At 44.7% G+C, this 19,467-nt stretch overlaps 1 protein-coding gene and 1 long non-coding RNA gene across 3 annotated transcripts; one reads left to right on the top strand and one right to left on the bottom strand.

The window, feature by feature from the left end:
* Positions 1-5,370: 5,370 nt before the first annotated feature.
* On the bottom strand, positions 5,371-13,097 carry LOC127392883 (uncharacterized). The gene is made up of 3 exons (XR_007891354.1): positions 13,010-13,097; positions 8,222-8,314; positions 5,371-5,799 (listed from the first exon to the last, which is right to left on the bottom strand). It is a non-coding gene; the product is annotated as an uncharacterized LOC127392883 (long non-coding RNA).
* Positions 13,098-13,155: 58 nt separating this feature from the next.
* On the top strand, positions 13,156-19,035 carry TARDBP (TAR DNA binding protein). 2 transcript variants are annotated; one of them, XM_051637330.1, is made up of 6 exons: positions 13,156-13,245; positions 14,054-14,306; positions 15,053-15,216; positions 15,781-15,921; positions 16,570-16,740; positions 17,098-19,035. In XM_051637330.1, exons 2-6 carry the CDS (start codon positions 14,069-14,071, stop codon positions 17,626-17,628), a joined length of 1,245 nt encoding a protein of 414 aa, XP_051493290.1. In that variant the 5' UTR covers positions 13,156-13,245; positions 14,054-14,068; the 3' UTR covers positions 17,629-19,035. The 2 variants fall into 2 exon arrangements, with proteins under 2 accessions (XP_051493290.1, XP_051493289.1); XM_051637329.1 differs by lacking the exon at positions 13,156-13,245 and adding an exon at positions 13,542-13,655.
* Positions 19,036-19,467: the final 432 nt, after the last annotated feature.

A 19,467-nucleotide genomic window follows, 5' to 3' on the forward strand; every position in this document is an offset into this window, starting at 1 on the left:
AGCTTTCGGAGGGAGAAGAAAAGCCCCCACCTTGTCACAGCCGGCCCCACTTTAGAGAGGACAGCTGATGGCAGGACCTGCTCCACCTGGCACGGCCCTCTGGTAAGCCCTGCAGAAAGGTTACGGATTTCGGAGTTTGATTCGTTGTTTGTTTATTTTTGAGTTGAAATGATAAGAATTAGGCACTGGAAACAGCAGGTTACAGAGACATTGATGTTAAATGGAAGTTACATAGAGACAGGTTTTATTTTTGGAGTAGCCACTGGCTGCTGCTGCAGTGCTGGGTATGTTGGTGTGCCTCTGCTGCCTTTAACACCTCTAACTTCGCTTGGACTTAACTGTTTTTAGGCAAGAGCATATTTTTGAGTGTACAGGTCTGTGCACAGCCAGGTTTTGCTCTCTAATGAGCCATATGGGCTGTTGGGATGCACATCATAGCAATGCTGGCCATGCTCTGATCTTTGATTTTGCTCAGGGACTTTTTTTTTTTTTTTAATTAATATTATTTTTATAATTTTTTGCACTTGGTGACAGAGCTGGGAGGCTGATCCCCAACCTGGGACCAGTAGCTCCCATCAGATGTCCAACACCAACCCTGCTCTTGCAGCAGAGCTGGCTGCCACATTGTGGCCTGCTCCCCCAAACGTCACATCTGGCTGATGTAAAACACACATGTTTTGACTGAAGCTTTTTCTTTAAAATGCCAACATTAAAGGAAGGTTTGCTTTGTAAAACTGAAACTGTAAAACTCTTCTGAAACCCAATCTGGGGGATTAAAAGAACCACATGAAAAGGGATAAATATGACCTGGACATTTACTTCCTGAGCAGAAGTTCGCTGAACATGTGCCTCCCAGCCTGTCAGTGCGAAACGAGACCTTCTGCTCTTATTTTCAGAAGGGAAAAAAAAAAAGAGAAGAGAGGAAGACAGGAAATTTTGTAAACTGACAACTCTTCTATCTCATGGCTAGTATCAGAGACATTGGATTCTTTACAGTGGCATCTCATACACCTTAAAACGACAGAGACACAACTATTAACAAGAAATTCAGTATTAATAGGCAAACTATTCTTATTCATACTATATGGTAAAATTGGGCTTGATCCATTTTTAACTGGGAGTCAGTGGCAGAACTCCTTTGGATTTCAGTGGGAATAAGATCAGACCTAAAGATACGATGGACCTAGTCCAAGGATTCTCTGATGATGTACAGAAGAAACACATGGATAGACAAACAGATCTTCAGTTAATCAGAAAATGGCTCACTTTCAAACAAACTAATGCAAGATGTTTATATCAGTATTGCACATTTCAAGTATTTAAACTTGGGTTCCAAAAACCAACTTACTCAAATATCATGAGACTTGGAAGGGGAAAAAAACCAGTTATGGATTCTCTGTTTCCTACGTTTTGAATCCTTAGGAAGATATAACATTTTTTCTGGTTTTCTTTACTAATAGTGAACTGCTAGAAGCTTGATTTTATTTTTTTTTTTTTAAACCAAAGCTGACATTGTGATTTATTATAGTATGATTTCAGAAGATGAGACCTAGGGAAAAAAAAAACTTGTAAGAGCAGGCCATACATTAAAGTCACTGTTGTTCTCAAAATAACTTTCTGATCTCTGTTCCAGTACACAAATTGCAGAGGACAAAATGCAATATAAAGTAACATTTGGCATTGCCATTCTGTTTTGGCAAAAGTAAGTCACTTTATCCCAACCAAGTTTCCTAGGAGCCAGGCACACACTATATGGGATTGTATTTTTCCTTCCTCCCTCTCATGGAAGATGCTATTAAATTACACTGAAAGTTGCATTAGTTGCCCAACAGTCATAATTTGGAGAAACACAACTAAAAATATATATAGGAAGCACAGCACTGAATCTAAAGGCAGACTTCCAACAAAATGTTGGACTCTGCACATGAAATGTTGTGGGGCACCTTCTTGCACCCCTGGCTTGTAACTGCTGCAATAACTGACCCTGTGGATGCACGTGCAGATCCATCTTGAATCTGGAGTTTGTCAGTTTGGTCCCATTGTCATTGGAGATTTTTGTCATTCGTTTGGTCGGTTTTTAATTTTAGAGTGATTAAGCCTGTATTGCTACTAGTATTCTTGGATAACACCCCATGTCCCCTGTGTGAGGTACGGACAGGCACTAACCCCACACCATAGTACTTATTTTCCAAATACTCAGCTTTGACTTTGATCTTTGAGATGGGAAGTTTGTCTATTCTACTTAAAGCTGTGGGTTTCTAATTCCCATGGAAGCCTTTCACAACCTCTGCTATTGTACAGAGCTGGTAAAAAATAACTTTTTTCTTTCTGTCCAATCGTGGCCAAATTAAAAAACAAAACAAAACACTTTTATAGTTTAAAGCCAGAATGAAGGGAAAAAAAAAAAAGTGTGTTCCAAAGTCATTGTTCAATGGAGAAAGACCAGTTCCCAAGTCCTTTCCAAATCAAAAGTGGACAGTTCCTCAGGCATTTCCAAGCCGGAAAGAGGCCATTTTATGAGCCAGAAAGCATCCATTTTCTGCATCAGTCCTGAGCCAGAGAGGCTAGTGCCTGAGTCAGTTCCAGGGGGGGAATGTCTGGCACTTTTCCAAGCTTGGGAGTGTTGCTATCACAGCAATTGTTTGGTGATGCCATCCCAATAAAGCTTCATTACGGTGTTCCTCTTTCTATAAACTTCAGTGCCCTCCAGTGTCCCCAGCAATCACTTATCTAATATTAGGATATTAAAAAATATGGAAAGATTTTAAAGAGACTTATTAAAATGCAATTAGCAGCATGTACGACTTAAGCAGTGAGATTATTTAAAAAAACGACTTGATTGTGTGGAATGCCACGCACCTTACAGAGATAATAAAGCTGCCAATCAAGTCCATTTTCAAATTAGGAAATTTTCATTCTTTTTTACAGCCCCCTAAGTGAATATTAAAACTGATTATTAACCTTGGAGTGTAGCAGCGGCCCCTGAGCCTGCAAGCTCTAAAAGGGAGGTTTCATAACTGTTGGTAGCCTGGGCTTCATTCCCCATTTGGACTGAGAGCTGTGTGTTTATTTAAAGGGACAGCGCTCACCCTTTGAGTAAGGAAATCTGAAAAGCCTGGATGAATCCCTTGTTTAGAAAGGGGCAGAGCTCCAGATCTTGACATTGCAACTTGCGAGGCCAAACCAAACTGCCAGGAATGACCCTGCCTCGCTGTTACACAGCGGAGTTTGCCATCAATAAACGGCAGGTAAGGCTGCCCCCTCATGTCCAATCTGCGAATCTCACCAAATCTTTAAACTCCCCGGTGCAGAACCTTGGTTTTGTGCAAGTAAAAATGTGTCGATTAAATTAATGTCTACATGGAAACACAAACCTTTGTCATACTCAGGTTGCTGTGCATAAATTCTCAGTGTGTATTATTATTCTCAGTTTATGTAATTCCTTCCCTTGCTAGATGTAAACCCATGTCATTTACATTGCCTTATTTATTTTTTATCCTACTGAGAGACCATCAAGTGTGACACTTCCTGCTGTTTGACCTTGCTGGCATTTTTATTTCATCTATAAAATGGATCTTTCTCTGAGAAATTAAGTCACAGTACTCTGACAGGTTACTCCTTTTTCAGCTCTTTACTCTGCTGTCAAAGTGAATTTATTGATGCTTCCTGGATTTCTCTCCCCAAGCTTGCAAACTGGAAATGACGAATGCTCGGGAAGGCAGCAAGCAAATTCTTAACTAGAATGTTGTATTTTGGAATAAATGCAAAGATTCAAAGGGAGTTGCTTAGGAGGGAATAGTCACTGATTCTGACCCCAAAGCAAGAGTATATTTCAGCATGTGCTTAACTTTAAATATCTGCTTAAGCTTACCTTTGCTGATCTCTTTAGGATGATGCACAGGCCTGAAGGTGTGTATGCAGGCATTTTACTGTATTGGTGCCAGGCTGCTTTGTAGGATGAGAATGCAGATAATATTTAAACAGGGAGAATGCCCTTGAGTTTTGAAGTATCTAGGATGGAAGTTGTTTTACCAGCACATGTGTCTCATGACTATAGCTCCCTCTGGAATCTAGCTATGGCACCTGGATCTACTTATGATTTGCATGGAAGCTATCTACACATCTTTTCAGAGTAAATAATCTGCCTGGGTTGGATAGTGGGGGTTAGGAGGATGACAAATTGGGTTAATAAAATGTCAGCAAAAGCCAGGTTTTAAGTCTGGAATGAGTCACAAGAGAAACAAGTTTAGTGGCCAGGGATCACCCTTGATCTTGAATTGGTATTTGTCTACATCACTGAATAACCACAAGTGATCCAGTATAACTCAGCACAATTGACAATCCAGGATCAGCAATGTTGGGGTTGAGGAGGGGGAAAGATGTGACTGCCTCTTTAGAGCTGGGGCTATTAATGAGAAGCACTGAAGGAACAGTAGTCAGAGATGGCACTGGTCTCAGGGCTAAAAAGAAGCACCTCCAGCACAGCAAATGTCTTGTGCTGCTACTGAAGCCTCTCCTCTAACCCCAGCCCAGAGCAAGGATTGTCATGGCTCATCCATTAAGCTGGTCTGGATGGGGAATGTGTGGAGTAGTTTAGTGTGGTCATCAGGGTGAACTGAATATTGGTGGTATTTTTGGAGTCTGAAGGCTAGAAGGGAAAGATATGCAGTCAGTCAGTATTGAGGTACATCAGGGAAGTCATATGGAGAGTCAGGGATGTGTACCACAGGTGGATTAGTAGAATTGCATATAAGAATTCTGAAAACAACTATTGGTTGTTGGGTTTTTTGTTGTTGGTTTGGTGGGGTTTTTTTCATTTCCATAAACAACCATTCACTGCTGAGTAAATTTTATGACTGGAACCACACTGGCAATAACAAAGAGTATTAAGGAGATGTAATGAACATATAATCTTCAGGTTCATGAGATACTAAATGTATGGTAACACCAGCACAGTAAATAACTCAGTTATTAACAGGTTCTAAAATTAGATCAAGCAAAAACAGCATTCACAAATACTGAGACAATTCCTGGCAGAGAAGAATGATTACTGAAAAGGTTTCAGTAAGTGCTATGAATGGGTGATTGCCAGGCTGGAAAGCAAACTTCCAAAAGCATCAAGACTTTGTCCCAGAAGCTGCCTTGCATTCCTTGATTAGGATCAGCTTCAAGCAAAGCTTCACCGAGGGTGCTGGCAGAGCCAGACATGAAAAGAACAAGCTTTACCCAATGCCAAATCTTCCAGCTGCAGCTTTGACAGATGGAATTGCCCTGCAAGTGTGTACTCCAGAAACTCACAGCACAGAATTACACAAATGGTAAAGCAGCAGGAAGTCTGATATGCAGCAGTTCAAACACAGAGTAACCAACTGAAAAAATAACCTTGTGTTATTTGTAGCATCTTATTGAGCAAGGTAAGTTTTGATCCAAATATTCCTGAACATGGAAGAAGTGAGTAACTAGATGAACACAGAGTTTGCTTCAGTGCTTTTCTCCACTGCTAAAATTAAACATGGAAAATCTGAAATAGAAAGCTGTATTTTTCTTTATTGTTGTAAAAGGGGAGAGGGAAGAAAAGCTGAAGCAACCCTTCACTAGAACAGCGCAGTTCCAAACCCTGGGATGTTGCCACCTCCTCTGACCTTTCCCAACCCAAGCTGCATGTTGCAGAATCCCTGTCTCCTCCAGCCTCCCCTGGCTGCATCGCAGCAGTCCCCTCCAGGTGTCAGCCTTGCACTTTGCAGATTATTTTCTTCCCTTGCCACATCTGGAGTGAAGTGCTGGGTTCAGTGGAGATTCCTGACAAGAGAGCATTAGAGATCTTAAAATGTTAAATGCATTCCCAAATTTCATTTCAGGAAAAATGCTGAAATATCACAGCTCTGCCAGGCCTTCATCAAAATTGTAAAACCAATGGTGTTGTGTAAGGGAGGGGATCTAAATGGGCCCATTAGCTTTCTACAGTGTCTGCCAAGAGAACTGTGAACATCTGCCAGCCCAAAACCAGTTCAGGAGCCAGCAATTTCACTTTAGTTTTCTTTTTTTAGAATGTAATTGACATGACTGTCCTTTCTTTGGCCCTAATTCCTAACTACTTCACAAGATACTAAAAGCTTCTGCTCTCCTCTGCACTTTTGCACATAAATCAGAACTACACTGAGATGTTCTCAACTGGATCTCATTGTGGTAGAGCCACTGGAAGCTAGAATGAAGGCAAGTACATGCAGGCCCACCACTCTAACCCTGCTCTGATGGCAAGATTAAGATTGCAGGCAGCGCTGTTGTTTGGTTTAGGACTAGCTCTGTGGGAAGGACAGCAAATAGAGATAAACAGGAATTGTCAGACACACTTGTAACTGTAGGATTGGGCAGATAGCTTGGATGTCAGAAATAAGATTTCCCTTAGGATGTTGCTGTAGGTTATTAAATCGCTTCAGATCTTCAGGCAGGTCAAATTTGGGACGTCTTAAAACGCAGGAGCAATACTGCATGAAACTGTAAGAACAGTGAAATCCTTTGAGAGAGTGGGAAGGAAGTTGTGTCAAGACTAAAATAACATAGTGTGGGTGAGGGAAGTTTGCAAGAATAAGTTTGGTTCAGACTTAACTGTGTTTCAATTCCATGAGTAGAAACTAGAGTCTTAGCAGTCTGTTGACCTAGTAGGTTTGAGAGGACATCCATGGATGAGAAACTGGGCTAAGTTCAGGTGTTTAATTCTTTTAGTAGGGCACTGAAGAGCTATTGGGTAGCAACAATTTTTAGTAGCTACTGAGCTGGGAAGTCTTCAGATACAGGCTACTGATGGGTCCAAAGGTCTGTATCCCATTAACTGTCATAAGACAACCAGCACACATGATAACGACTGCAGTTTTCTACAAGGCATTTCAAATATTCAGAGTGTTTCAAGATTTGTACAGCTGCTAGGAGAAAGTCTGTCATGAAAACACCATTGTGAGGGCCAGGTGTCACCAGTTTCTTACTTTGGACTTTCAGAATGACCTTGGAGAACCTGGCTTACTCCAATACCTCAGTTTTCCAAACGGTGCCTACAACATTAACCGACCAGAGTTGGATTAATAGCATTATAAATGTAAGGGCACTAAAAAGACATGGCAAAATTCAAAAAGAGAAAGGTAGAAGTCCATCACCTCTGGCAGTTTCAACTGCACAAAAAGTCCATTTGGTCACATCTGGTTGATCAGTAGCTCTCACCACTCTCATCAAGAATGACTTTCTGTTCTATGAGCATTAGGTTTCCCCTTTCCAGGGCTGTCAACTATTTCTCATGTAAAGGTCTTGCTCCTCTTTCCAAATTACCTGTATTAAGGCAAATTATGTGTTCTCTTCCCTTCCTTGTTGAAAGTCATTTACATGAAGAATCACGGAACTGAGATTATAGATACTGGGAAAGGGAATGCAGAAATATAGTTAAGACTGGAAATTTGGGTGGGCCTCAATTTATGGGGAACAGCCAAAGAACAAATGTCTGATGTCACAGTAAATCATTTATATTGCAGATGATTTAAAATAATGAAAACCCATATGCATTAAATTTTGCCCTGTACATCCATTTGACATATTTTAAGTAGACAAAAGATAGATTTTACATAAATCTTCAGTAAATGTACTTTGAAAAAGTATCACCAGGCAGTAAAACCTAACCATTTAAAAAACAGTCTTTGTCTTATACTTGAGATTCTGCTTCAGGGTGTATCATTTAAAACCAGCATAAAACTGCCCCAGACTGTCTGCCCCCTCCTTGAAAGAAAGAAACAAACAAAAAACCTAAGGTGGAAAACTAGGCAGAACAGCTTTTTAACAGATCCTTCACACTATTCCAGGTATTCCAGGAATAGTTGCTACAGGTTACCCAAGCAATCTGTGGCTTTACCTTTGAAAGAATCCATTTCCAAACTCCAGTGTAAACACTAATGTTTGTAATCAGTATTTCAGTATTTAGGATTTGTCTGACACTTGCAGTTTTGCAGACTTCAAGCCAGCTCTCTAGCCCAGTTCCCAATGTGTGGATTTTGTTGTTTGATTTATGCCAATCTGTGCTGGCATAGAAGTTTGTGCTCTTCTATACTGGGAGTTACTACACATTCTAGAAAAACTAAGTCTCTGAATCCCAGCTCCAGGCTGGGATCCAGGCAACAAATTCCTTTGGAAGATGCCTGGCCCATCTTCACCAGGAACTTAGCTCTGGGAAAGGACTAGATACCTCTGAGAATCATAGGCAGAAACTCTTCCCAGGCTCTGCTGCGGATGGTCCAGAAAGGCAAGGGAGGTGACTTGTAGATGGTTTGATGTGACTCTGCCAAACAAAACAGAACAAAGTTAATTTTGCATTCTCTGTATACAAGATGCAAACATTTGACAGTTCCCACAGGTACCAATCAAACAAGATGGTGGAGAGGTCAGATACAGTTTTGCTTTGAACCTTGGTTCACAGCTCAGAAACCAAGGCAGCAGTCAGCACCCCACTGCCAGCAGTGGCTATGGAGCATTGAGGGGCCTCTTGTCACCACCGTCGAGTTTCCAATGACCACCTAACATTTTTAGTTCCTAACAGAGCTCCCACCCAGGCAGATCCTTTTGTAGAATGGGGCTGGATTTGTTGAGCAGCAGCCAGGACACCACCACACCTGGATGCTGACCCCAGCTATTGCAAAGACACACAATCTAATCAGCCTCACTCTCTGGTAAGTTTATTACCTATTCTGATTGTTTCTTGTCCTACAGACACTCAACATTTGTCTGGTAGTAAAACAAGCAGCAGCAGCAACTCTTTGTAGTGTGTCAGTTAGGAAATTATAGCCACAGGTTTTATTCCAAAACAGCAACTAGGGCTGAAAAGACCCAGAGTGATGGACACTGAGTCCTTCCTGTACAAGAGCCAAGCATGTAAAAAATCTGACTTGGTGTTTGCTGAGAGATTAAAAAACATATCACACTTTCTAATCAGTTTTGGAAGAGTTAAGCAAACAGGGACATGAACTAAAAGGAACACGGAAACTCTGCCCCTTTAAGAAACACAACTAAACCATCTTGAGTGGATTAAAAGTGAGGTAATTGAAATCATGGCTTTATAGGATCATGGGAAAATTGCCTGAAATATTTCAGGCTCTATAATGAAATCTTAGGTGCTGTTTCAATTAAGGGAATTAGAAGGACTTTTACTGTGAGAACCATGGACTAAGTGAGCCTTCCAGGTACTTTACATGGGTGGAAGCTGCTTATTTTGTTTAAGACAAACCTTTCTTTAGTAGTTGTTTCTAGGCTGCTAGGTATTAGTAAATGCTTATGTTGATAGCTTGCTTGTGTATGGAAAGCTCTATTTATGGTAGATATTTCTGGGGAGGGGAAGAAGTAATTATTGCAAATGTCCCTGTGGTTGCAGTGAAAGCTCCTGCAAAGAAAAAGGGGGCGGAAAAGTATTTTAAAACACTACTTTCATTGTGTGTGAATGGATTTTCAGTTGCAGGTAGGAAAAAAGAAATCAAGGGAACGATACCTCCTTTTCTATGATACAGCATCTGTGTGATTAGAGGCTCAAGTAGCTTTAAATTACAAAGAGAAAGAAGTTAACTGAAAGGTGTCCTGCTCCTTCAGGAGCATTCAAGGTGGGCTTTATTTGGTGCAACGTGATAGAGAAGATTGTGCTTAGGTATGAAAGAGTAGGGTAAGGCTGATGGAAAGGATGCACACTACTTAAGGCCACGGTCCTAGAGATACAGTGATAATATGTTTGGGTTTTTATTTGTTTGTTTGTTGGGGTTTTTTTCTCTTGCTAAAAGTATTTAGGAAGAGAACCAGCAGAGGATCCAATGTTTCTATTTGCTCAGACTCTTCTGCAGAGAACACTTGTTTCATGCTCAGAGAGGGAAACTGTTTATCCTTGTTACACTCAGAATAAAGCAGGAGAAACCTGATGTTGGAAAAAAATAAAAGACCTTAACAGAGTAAGAGGTAGGACTTAGTAACTATTGGCAAAATCAGGCTGGTTTCTGGCTACACTGACATGCCATCATTTGTTAAATCCTCCTGCTTTTTACTGCTTTATGATCAGAAACAGGCCTGAGCGCTCCACATTTTTCAGTACCCACAGTTATGTTTTGTTTTGTTTTTATCATGAGGTTATATTTAGATGCCCATTGATGTTGTTTTTCATCCCGAGCGCTTTTGGGAGGGTGAACAGCTGATCATTACACTGAGTTTGCTTGTACCCATGAGCACACTTAACCTAGAGCAGCAAATAGTTATTGTATTGCAGTTTGTGTTGTGCCTGTGGGCACACTTAAGTCAATATCCATGATGGCTGGTACCACAGTATTGCATTTGTCTGCACCCATGGGCACTCTGAATTGCCAGAGTGAAGGAACTGGTGAATTAACTAGCTGTATGCCCACTGGTGTAGTTACTACAAGAGCAATACTATTGTTAATTGCTTAACTTCAATAATAATGCAAAGTAACAGAAGGAAAATGCTGCAAGAATCCCAGTTCTTACAGAAAATGGATTGTCATGCTTAGTTAATTGTGAGCTTGGTTGCTGCCAAAACTGAGGAACAAGCTCTTGTGGCAGAAGTCTCAGTTGAGAGCCCTTCTTTCCCTGTCTCCTTTCCAGCCAGCAAGCTGCTCTCTCCAGGCTTTTACCTGCATGAAATCTAGTTCAGGGTTGATGCTTACTCTGCTCATTAGTGAAATTACCACCAGATGCTTTGTTAGATAGAGGTCACTCTGGCTGAATGCCATGACAACCTCTTCAAATAGCATGATTGCTAAACTATAGCTTTGACTCAAAATGGTGCAGTAGGTAATGTTGACACGCTGCAATTACTGTTCAGTCCTCAAGGCGTGTTCAAACAACACTGACTGCCTCAGTGCTGACTTGGCAACACCAGGACTGGGTTTGGGATGGGTATTGTGGATGAGTAGAAAATGTAGGAATTTCAGGTGAACGCCCACATGGAGCATTAGCTTATCTTTTAGCCTGTGTCTAGTCAGGTCCTCTCAGAACTCTGTTGAAAAATGGTAATTAAATGATAAGGCTGTGTCTAAAGTTACATGGGCATAGATGGGCTGGGTTTCAGTGGTGCTGGGAGCCAGTTTTTTATCTTAAGTGGGAGTCTTAAATACTCAGCAGAATACATTAATGCAAGGGACTGGATTAGCCTTTCCTAGCAGTAGGGTCATCTTCCCTTACTAATGATTTTTACTTTTTTTAAGAGACTGGTGCAAGGAAGGTCAAGCTAGATGGGCACTGGGAACAGCACACATGTGGACTGGATGTCTCAGGGGAACAGATGAGGAGGAAGAAGTTAGTAGAATTATCTTCCTTATAATAAGTGTGGTACAGTCCACTGGCTAAGCTGCAGAGCTGAGCTGGCCAGAAAAAGCTGCAGTGCACTTTCCTCTATGAGCACAGCTGGCAGGACTTCACAGCTCTGCTGCTGACAACCCTGTGTGGCTTCCTGTTCATATGTATCTTGTAATGAAAACTGATTGTTACAGATGTCTCTGGTGTGACTTGCAACTAATGTGACTGATGGACCAGATAAGCTTATTATTAAAGTATCAGAATATAGTAACTTGGAGATGTGGCATGGCAATTATCCAGATACAAAATGATTTAGTAAAACTGTAGAAAAGCTACTAATTTATAGCTTTATAGCATTACCGCTGTTTAGATAAAGAGTTATGCTACTGAAAGCAGATGATTAACCTTATAAAAGAAACCAGTCCAGGTGGAAAATGCTACATTCCTGCCACTATAGTTCTTCTCCTGTGTGTAGTTCTTTGCACACAGATATTTGTGAGGGACAGAAGCAGAGAAGGCTCAGCACAGCAGCCCAGTCAGCAGCCCTTCCTGTGACTTCAGCTTACCAAAATGTGTGCAGATGAGCTCTTCTGTGTTTTTCAAGAGTCAGAAAAGTGGCAGCAAGAACATGAGTGTCCCTCAGCCATAAGGGCTTTGGCGTTCAGAAGTTTGTAATACTGTGTAATGAGATTTCACCATTAAGTCTTTCCATTAACTAAGGAGTCTAGAGAGGATTAAGCCATGTTACAGCAAACACTTACTAGGTATTAAAGGACAGGGCTAGAACTACAAGCTTTTTATAACTTCTAGCAATCCTACAATACTGGTTTGTACAAGGTCAGAGCAGGGCAATGAACGCAGAGGCAAAAAACCCTCCAAATATCTGGAAGAACTAATTAAGGTTATCAGTTCCCAGGGATGAACCAATTGTTGGGAAAGGGGGTGAGGGTGTCAGACCAAGACACTAAATATGATATACAGAACTGAGCTTCCATGAAGCTGTCTGCATTAGTCAGCCTGGTTAATCTAGTTCTTCCCAAGATCCTCAGGGAATGCCTGCAGGAGATCTGCAGATGGAGGCAGGTCGGATCAACCCTTCCTACCAGGCCATTCGAGTGGCAACTCGCCTCGGCAGCGCTGCTTGCGTGTCCTGGCAGGAGGGTTTGCTCCTCTCCGGGGCTGGCGCTGCCAGGCTGCTGCTCAGATACTGCAGCCACTGCTGTGTTACCTGTATCTCTCGTGTTACCATCTTCTGTGAAGAAGGGATCTCAGAGTGCAGGCAGTGTCTCCTCTGCCTGACCGAGAGCTTTTTGGTACACCTGAGATCACCCTTGTGATGGAGACCCTTGTTAAACTGCTCCAGCGGGCAGGACACGCTGGAAGGAGCGTGGGGGTTTGGTGGCGTTTTCTGTTTGTTTCGAAGCTTCCGCCTTTTTTTGGCTACAGATTCAGTGCGCTCGTTCTTATCTTTCTGGTAAGGCAGCCGGGAGGGAGAGGGATCGTCGCCCCGATAAGTGTTTTGCACACCGAGCAGCCTCCGTTCCCGCACACTCCTTTGATCCCTTACCAGAGATTCCAAGGGCCGCCCGGCCCGGGAGCGCTTTCCCAGGGCGGGGCCGGGACCCGACCGGCCCCCGGCAGTCACCCCGCGGGCGGCGGCCCCGGGCTCCCTCGCAGCTGCCGCCGTTACCTGCACCGACGGCCGCCACCGGGAAAGCGGCTCCTGTCACCGCCCGCGGCTTTGCCAAAGCCAGGCCGGGGGGCGAGGGCCGCTCGGCCCGACAAGGGGGCCTTGGGCCCGCCCGGGCCGCTCAGCCCGGGGCTCTGCCGTTATCGGCCTCGTTCACCGGGAGCAGCCGCCCCGCATCCCGCCGGCAGGGCAGCCGTGCGGGTGTCCTGGGCCCGGGCAGGCTCTGTTCTCCTCAGGTGCGTGTCCGGGGGGACATCCCGGCGGGACATCCCGGCACCGCCGCCCCTTCCCGGCAGCTCCCGCGCGCTGCCCGCTCCGCGCAGCCCGGCCCGCACCACCGGGCCCGCCGCTGGGGGGGAGCGCGGCAGGACCGGTCCCTGCGCCGGCTGCCGCTGCCGGCCCCGTCCCGGGAGCAGCGCCCGCAGCTCCGCTGGGCGCGGGCGGCCCGTCTCAGCGCTGCGCCCGGGGCCCATCGCGCTCCCCGCGGCCGGACTCGCTCTGCTTCCCCCCCCGCGCTGGGAATGGTTCGCCCCGCGGCCCGGCCCGGCCTCTGCGCGGCGCCGCCATTTTGTGCGGCAGCGGAGGGCGGCGGGCAGCGCGCGCCGGCGGCGAGGGCTCCTGGAGACGCCGCTGCCTTCCCTGGCCGGTGAGCGGGGCGGCCGTGCTGCGGGTGTCCCGCCGGGTGTGCTGCGGGCCGGGGGCGGCCGTGCTGCGGGCCCGCTCGGACGGGGGCGGGCGCGGGGGCCGCGGCGTGCCCGGAGGTCGCGGGCGGGCCCAGGCAGGCGGTTGGGGCCCAGGGGGCTGTTCCTCCCTAACCTGTCACCGGCCCCGCTGCGGGAGGTCCTGGGAAATCCCTCCGTGCCTCGGGAAGGGCCCGGCCCGGCGGTCCCCGTGTCGGTGGTCCCGGCAGGGCCCGGGGCTTCACCCGCTGCCGGAGCGTCCCGCGCTGCTGGGCTCCTGCCCTGAGGCCAGAACGATGAAAACCGAACCAAAGGAGACGAGGTGATGGCTCATGCCCGCTTTCCCCCCCTTTCTGTGCTCCAGTAACTTCCAGCGAAGATGTCGGAGTATATCCGGGTGACGGAGGACGAGAACGACGAGCCCATCGAGATCCCCTCGGAGGATGACGGCACCGTGCTGCTCTCCACCGTCACGGCGCAGTTCCCCGGGGCCTGCGGGCTGCGCTACCGCAACCCGGTCTCGCAGTGCATGCGGGGGGTGCGGCTGGTGGAGGGCATCCTGCACGCTCCCGAGGCCGGCTGGGGAAACCTGGTCTATGTCGTGAATTACCCCAAAGGTTTGCCTGCCTTCCTTCCTTCCACCTTGCTGTACACACCTGCTTTTGTCAGCCCCGAGCTCCACGCCAGGCTCTGCCAGTTCCATGTGCCACTGCTGAACCCTCTGGTTTACAGAAGTTCAGCCTTTTTATTCAGTATTTGTCCTGCAGAGGAGATTTGACCCCAGTGAACTTTCAGACATGCAGTAAGATTTTTTTAACTTTCTACCCATACAAACACTTTCATGACAGAGTCTTGTATTATCCTTGGGAGTATTCACAGCCTTATGTGGGCCTTTGAAAAGTGGTGTGACAGGGTCTCTGTGCACTCACAGATGCTTCTTCTCAAGCCATGGTTTGGTCAGAGGTACCACTTAAAAAAATTATCAGGAAAAGAGGAGCCTGGCCACCTACTCCACCCCTCCAAAAAAAAAAAAAAACAAAGAAGGGAAGTAAATTGCTAATGAAATATTCCTGTTAAAAAAAACTGTCTTCGCTGCATCATTATGGGACTGTGAATGTTACTGGTAACACAGCAGAACTAACTACTCAAACTGCATTCTAGAGGAGGACTGAAGTGTAGACTCTTCCTTCTCTCCTTACAGTTGGGTATTTGTTACAATAATAAGCTCCCAGCAGCTGCCACATGTTACTTGTAGAGCTGCTCTTTTCTCATCATAGTCTGTGGTTTTATACCATGCAGTTCATCATCAGTGGAAGAATTTTCAGAGCTGAAGATTATGTCTAATGTATTTATTTCTGTTCAGATAATAAAAGAAAAATGGATGAAACAGATGCATCATCAGCTGTGAAAGTGAAACGAGCAGTACAGAAGACTTCAGATTTAATAGTCTTGGGTCTTCCCTGGAAAACCACTGAACAAGACTTAAAGGAATATTTCAGTACATTTGGAGAAGTTCTGATGGTGCAGGTAAACCCTTCTGCAGCTCAAGAGAGGAGGGACGTGAGGTAGAAATGGGTCTTCTGACAAAGCCAATAAAGACAGAGCCAGATAAACACAGAGAAGATCTGAAGCTGCATGTCTTTGCTAAATTGCATTTTGTTCCATGAGCTTTGTAGCAGCAGGTTGTGTAGGTACAGGTGGCCATGAGTATTTGGGAGTGGTAGTTCATGCAGATCAGCTTAATGGCTCCAGAGTTCTTCATCTTTTTATCCTCCCAGGAGGGGGATCTCCCCTGATCCTGATCAACTTGGCTCATTTTTTATCTTGTGTTACTTGCTGTGTGCAACTGGAGGTGTTTGCCCCTCTGGTGGTCACCCTGCTCACTCAGCTGCTCTGCCTGTGCCACCACAATATTCCAAAATATTTATATCCCGTTTTTTTTGTTACGCTCAGTTTCAAGGCAAGCTAGGAACTGTCATCTGTAGGTGTCACAGGCCCTGCTTTGACTCTGTGGTGTTATGGTAACTGAGTGAAAGGCAGGCATGTTCAGTGAGGTAATAAAACTTTTTTTTTATTTCTTTTTTGTCTCAGGTGAAGAAGGACATTAAAACTGGCCACTCCAAAGGTTTTGGTTTTGTTCGGTTTACGGATTATGAAACCCAGGTCAAAGTCATGTCTCAGCGGCACATGATAGATGGAAGATGGTGTGACTGTAAACTGCCCAATTCTAAGGTACTTCTGTATTTATTGCTGGTTTTCTTTTTACCAAACACTGAAAAGTTCGCTTCTTTACCAACTGCATTAGGTGAGCAGATGAACAGATTAATAATCCTGTGAATGAGTGGGACTAGTTAGCAAGGAAGGAAAACAGGGAGGAGGTGGGTGGGCAGGAAGCGTACCAGAAGTGTTGGGAAAACAACTGGTGATGTGGGAGGATTAAGTACAGAGGGAAGTCTGAAAATACTGTGTTTTAATGTCCAGTAGTACCTGCTTAACTTGTCTGCTCCATGAATAAATGGAGAATAAAGCAGACAGAATAACTAACCTGGGGAAGGTCAGAACGAGACTGAATTCGAAACTGAATGTGAAGCTTCTCTCCATTTGCTGTGTCTATATATGCAGTTATGACCAAAACCAAGCATCCTTCTATAGGGGCCTCCTCACTGTTCCCATGAATTGCTCCCATCTTCATTTTCTTGTGACTCTTCCCCATCTGTACCATCGTGCAGACGCATTCTCTGAAGTTTTTAAGTCTAACTTACAATCTTAAACTTCTTGGTCTTCAGTCCTCAGAGCAGGTCAGATTGAAAGGGGCCCTTGATCATGTACTTGGTCCTCAAGGATAGCTATGATTTCTTTTTTTATTCCTTTTCCCTCCAGCAAAGTCCAGACGAGCCCTTGCGCAGCAGGAAGGTGTTTGTCGGGCGCTGCACCGAGGACATGACGGCAGATGAGCTCCGACAGTTCTTTGCCCAGTATGGAGAAGTGGTAGATGTCTTCATTCCTAAACCCTTCCGAGCTTTTGCATTTGTTACATTTGCAGATGATCAGGTATGTCTTAAAATATTTTAACTTCCTATTTAGACAGCCTGTGTTTCAGCAGCTTGATAAAGCCTTATTTCTGGAACAACACGTGGAACGTTTGTCCAGTGTTCTGAGAATGACAGTGGTATTACTGGAGTTGTCCAGGGTTACACTTTGCAGATGCTGTGGTCCAGATAGGTTTTTATGTTGCAGTTAGTGTAGCAGTGAATGCAAAGATAAAACACTTCCAGTTGGATTAAGTATATGCATATGCTTCCTTTGCAGGTTAAATATCTGCTCAGAGTCATGGTATTTTTTGTCTTGCACTACTAACTTTATAAAATAAGTCTAACATGTATTTAATCAATCCCTTATTTCTTATAGGTTGCCCAATCTCTTTGTGGAGAGGACTTGATCATTAAAGGAATCAGCGTTCATATATCCAATGCTGAACCTAAGCACAATAGCAATAGACAGTTAGAGAGAGGTGGAAGGTTTGGTGGTAATCCGGGAGGCTTCGGGAACCAGGGGGGGTTTGGCAACAGCAGAGGAGGTGGGGGAGGCCTGGGCAACAACCAGGGCAGCAACATGGGCGGGGGGATGAACTTTGGAGCCTTTAGCATCAACCCCGCCATGATGGCGGCGGCGCAGGCAGCGCTGCAGAGCAGCTGGGGCATGATGGGCATGCTGGCCAGTCAGCAGAACCAGTCGGGGCCGTCGGGGAACAACCAGCCTCAAGGCAACATGCAGAGGGAGCAGAACCAGGGCTTTAGCTCAGGAAATAACTCGTACGGCGGCTCCAACTCGGGGGCAGCCATCGGCTGGGGCTCAGCCTCCAACGCCGGCTCCAGCAGCGGGTTTAACGGAGGCTTTGGTTCAAGCATGGATTCCAAATCGTCAGGCTGGGGAATGTAGAAGCAGTGGGCTCTGATACTGACTCTATGGTGGGAAATCAAATTTTTCTAAGTCATGGTAAGTATACTGTTAAATTACATATATACTAAAAATTTTCCAGATCCGTTTGTTCAGTGTGCAGTATATTCAGCAGTATTTTTGACATTTTTCTTTTTTAAAAAAAAGAAACAAAAAAAAAGAAAGAAAAAAAGAAAAAGAAAGGTAAAAGGAATTTTCTAAGTTTTGTTACATATCTTGTTGGATACTGAATGTTTGGAAGTGGACTGCTGTTTGCCCGTTAGGTAAACTAACACTACAATCAATAGGAAAGGTTTCTCCTGTAATACTTTCCCTCGTTTCCTGGCTACCTGAATTCTTTGCATGTTCAAAATTGAAACCATTGGTCAGAAACAGCATTCTCTCCCTCTTGTTTTTGATTTGATCCCACCATAAGACTCTCCAAGTGCCCCAGTTGGAGAACACGGTGTCGTTTTTGTTTTGTTTGTGTTTTTGTTTTGTTTTTTTAACACTGTCTCCCCTCCATACTAAAGTACGATATGAAGGCTTCATTTAATCTCCGCAGTTCATCTCATTTCAAATGTGTATGGAAGAAGCACTTCATTGAAAGCAGTGCTGTAAATATTCTGCCTTAGGAATACTTCTGTCTACATGCTTTCTCATCCAAGAATACTTCATCACACCGCACATGCTGCGTCTTAGACGGTGGGTGTTCCATTTTTATCCGCTACTCTTTATTTCATGGAGTCGTATCAACGCTGTGAACGCAAGGCTGTGAGATGGAACCAGAAGGCTGTTTGAACTTTTGAAACCTTGTGTGGGATTGATGGTGGTGCCGAGGCATGAGAGGGCTGGTATGAGCGAGATAAAGGAGAGAGCGCATGCAGAGACCTGGTGGTGCATTATGGGATTTTATTTTACTTGGCGAGATGTCTCTCAATCCTGTGGCTTTGGTGAGAGCGTGTGCGGAGAGCAATGATAGCAAAGAAAGTACGAGTGTTTCTTGCATCCAAAGGACATCCATATGTGGAAGACTTGAAGTGGGTTTTATACCTAGTTGATCAATTAGTTGAATGTGTTCTGTGAAATGAATCTTTGTATTTTTTTTCCCTTATGTCAACTGCTGTGAATGCTGTATGGTGTGTGTTTTTTTTTCTGTTAATGATCTGTAAGTGTGGTAACGTGACCTGAAGATGATGGGGTTTGAGAGGAGAACATTGAGCTTGTGGTGTGCTTTGCAGTAGCTCTTGGAGCAGAGATCACTAGCGAGCTCAGTGTGCCTCCTCAGGGTGGAAGTTCCACTGTCTGTAAGATATCCATAAGAATGCTGTTTGCTGCAGTTTCGTGTTTGGATGCTTTTTATAACATTTGTCACTGTAGGAAATTCTTAAATAAAACTGATTTAAGTAATATGTGTCTTTGTTTTGCAGCCCTGAATGCAAAGAATTCATAGCAGTTAATTTATTTTACCTTTTTGAGATGAACTTCTGTAAAGCTTTTTTGCAGCCATTCGGTTTGTTTCAGATAACAATGCTCTAAAAGCTGCCAAGGCCAACGGAGCCACCGCTCAGCACCCGACACCCAGCTCTAACCCACTCTATTTTTGCACTGGTCAGTGATACGTGTAGATCTAAAATCCAGTTCCCACATGGTTGGGTCCCTGCACCTAGAATGGTAAGCAGTTCCCTCCGGATTGCATCTGTGCCAAGGAACGTTAGTTATTTCCTCAGCAGCAGTGGGTTGGGGGAGACCAAACACTTGCTGTCAAGGTGTTACTTCTGTCCACAGCATCTGCCTTGGGGTGGATGGTTTTTAACTTGTTTTTAGACCAGTCCACTCATA

Source organism: Apus apus, chromosome 20 (assembly GCF_020740795.1).
Source record: "Apus apus isolate bApuApu2 chromosome 20, bApuApu2.pri.cur, whole genome shotgun sequence".
Taxonomy (NCBI): domain Eukaryota; kingdom Metazoa; phylum Chordata; class Aves; order Apodiformes; family Apodidae; genus Apus; species Apus apus.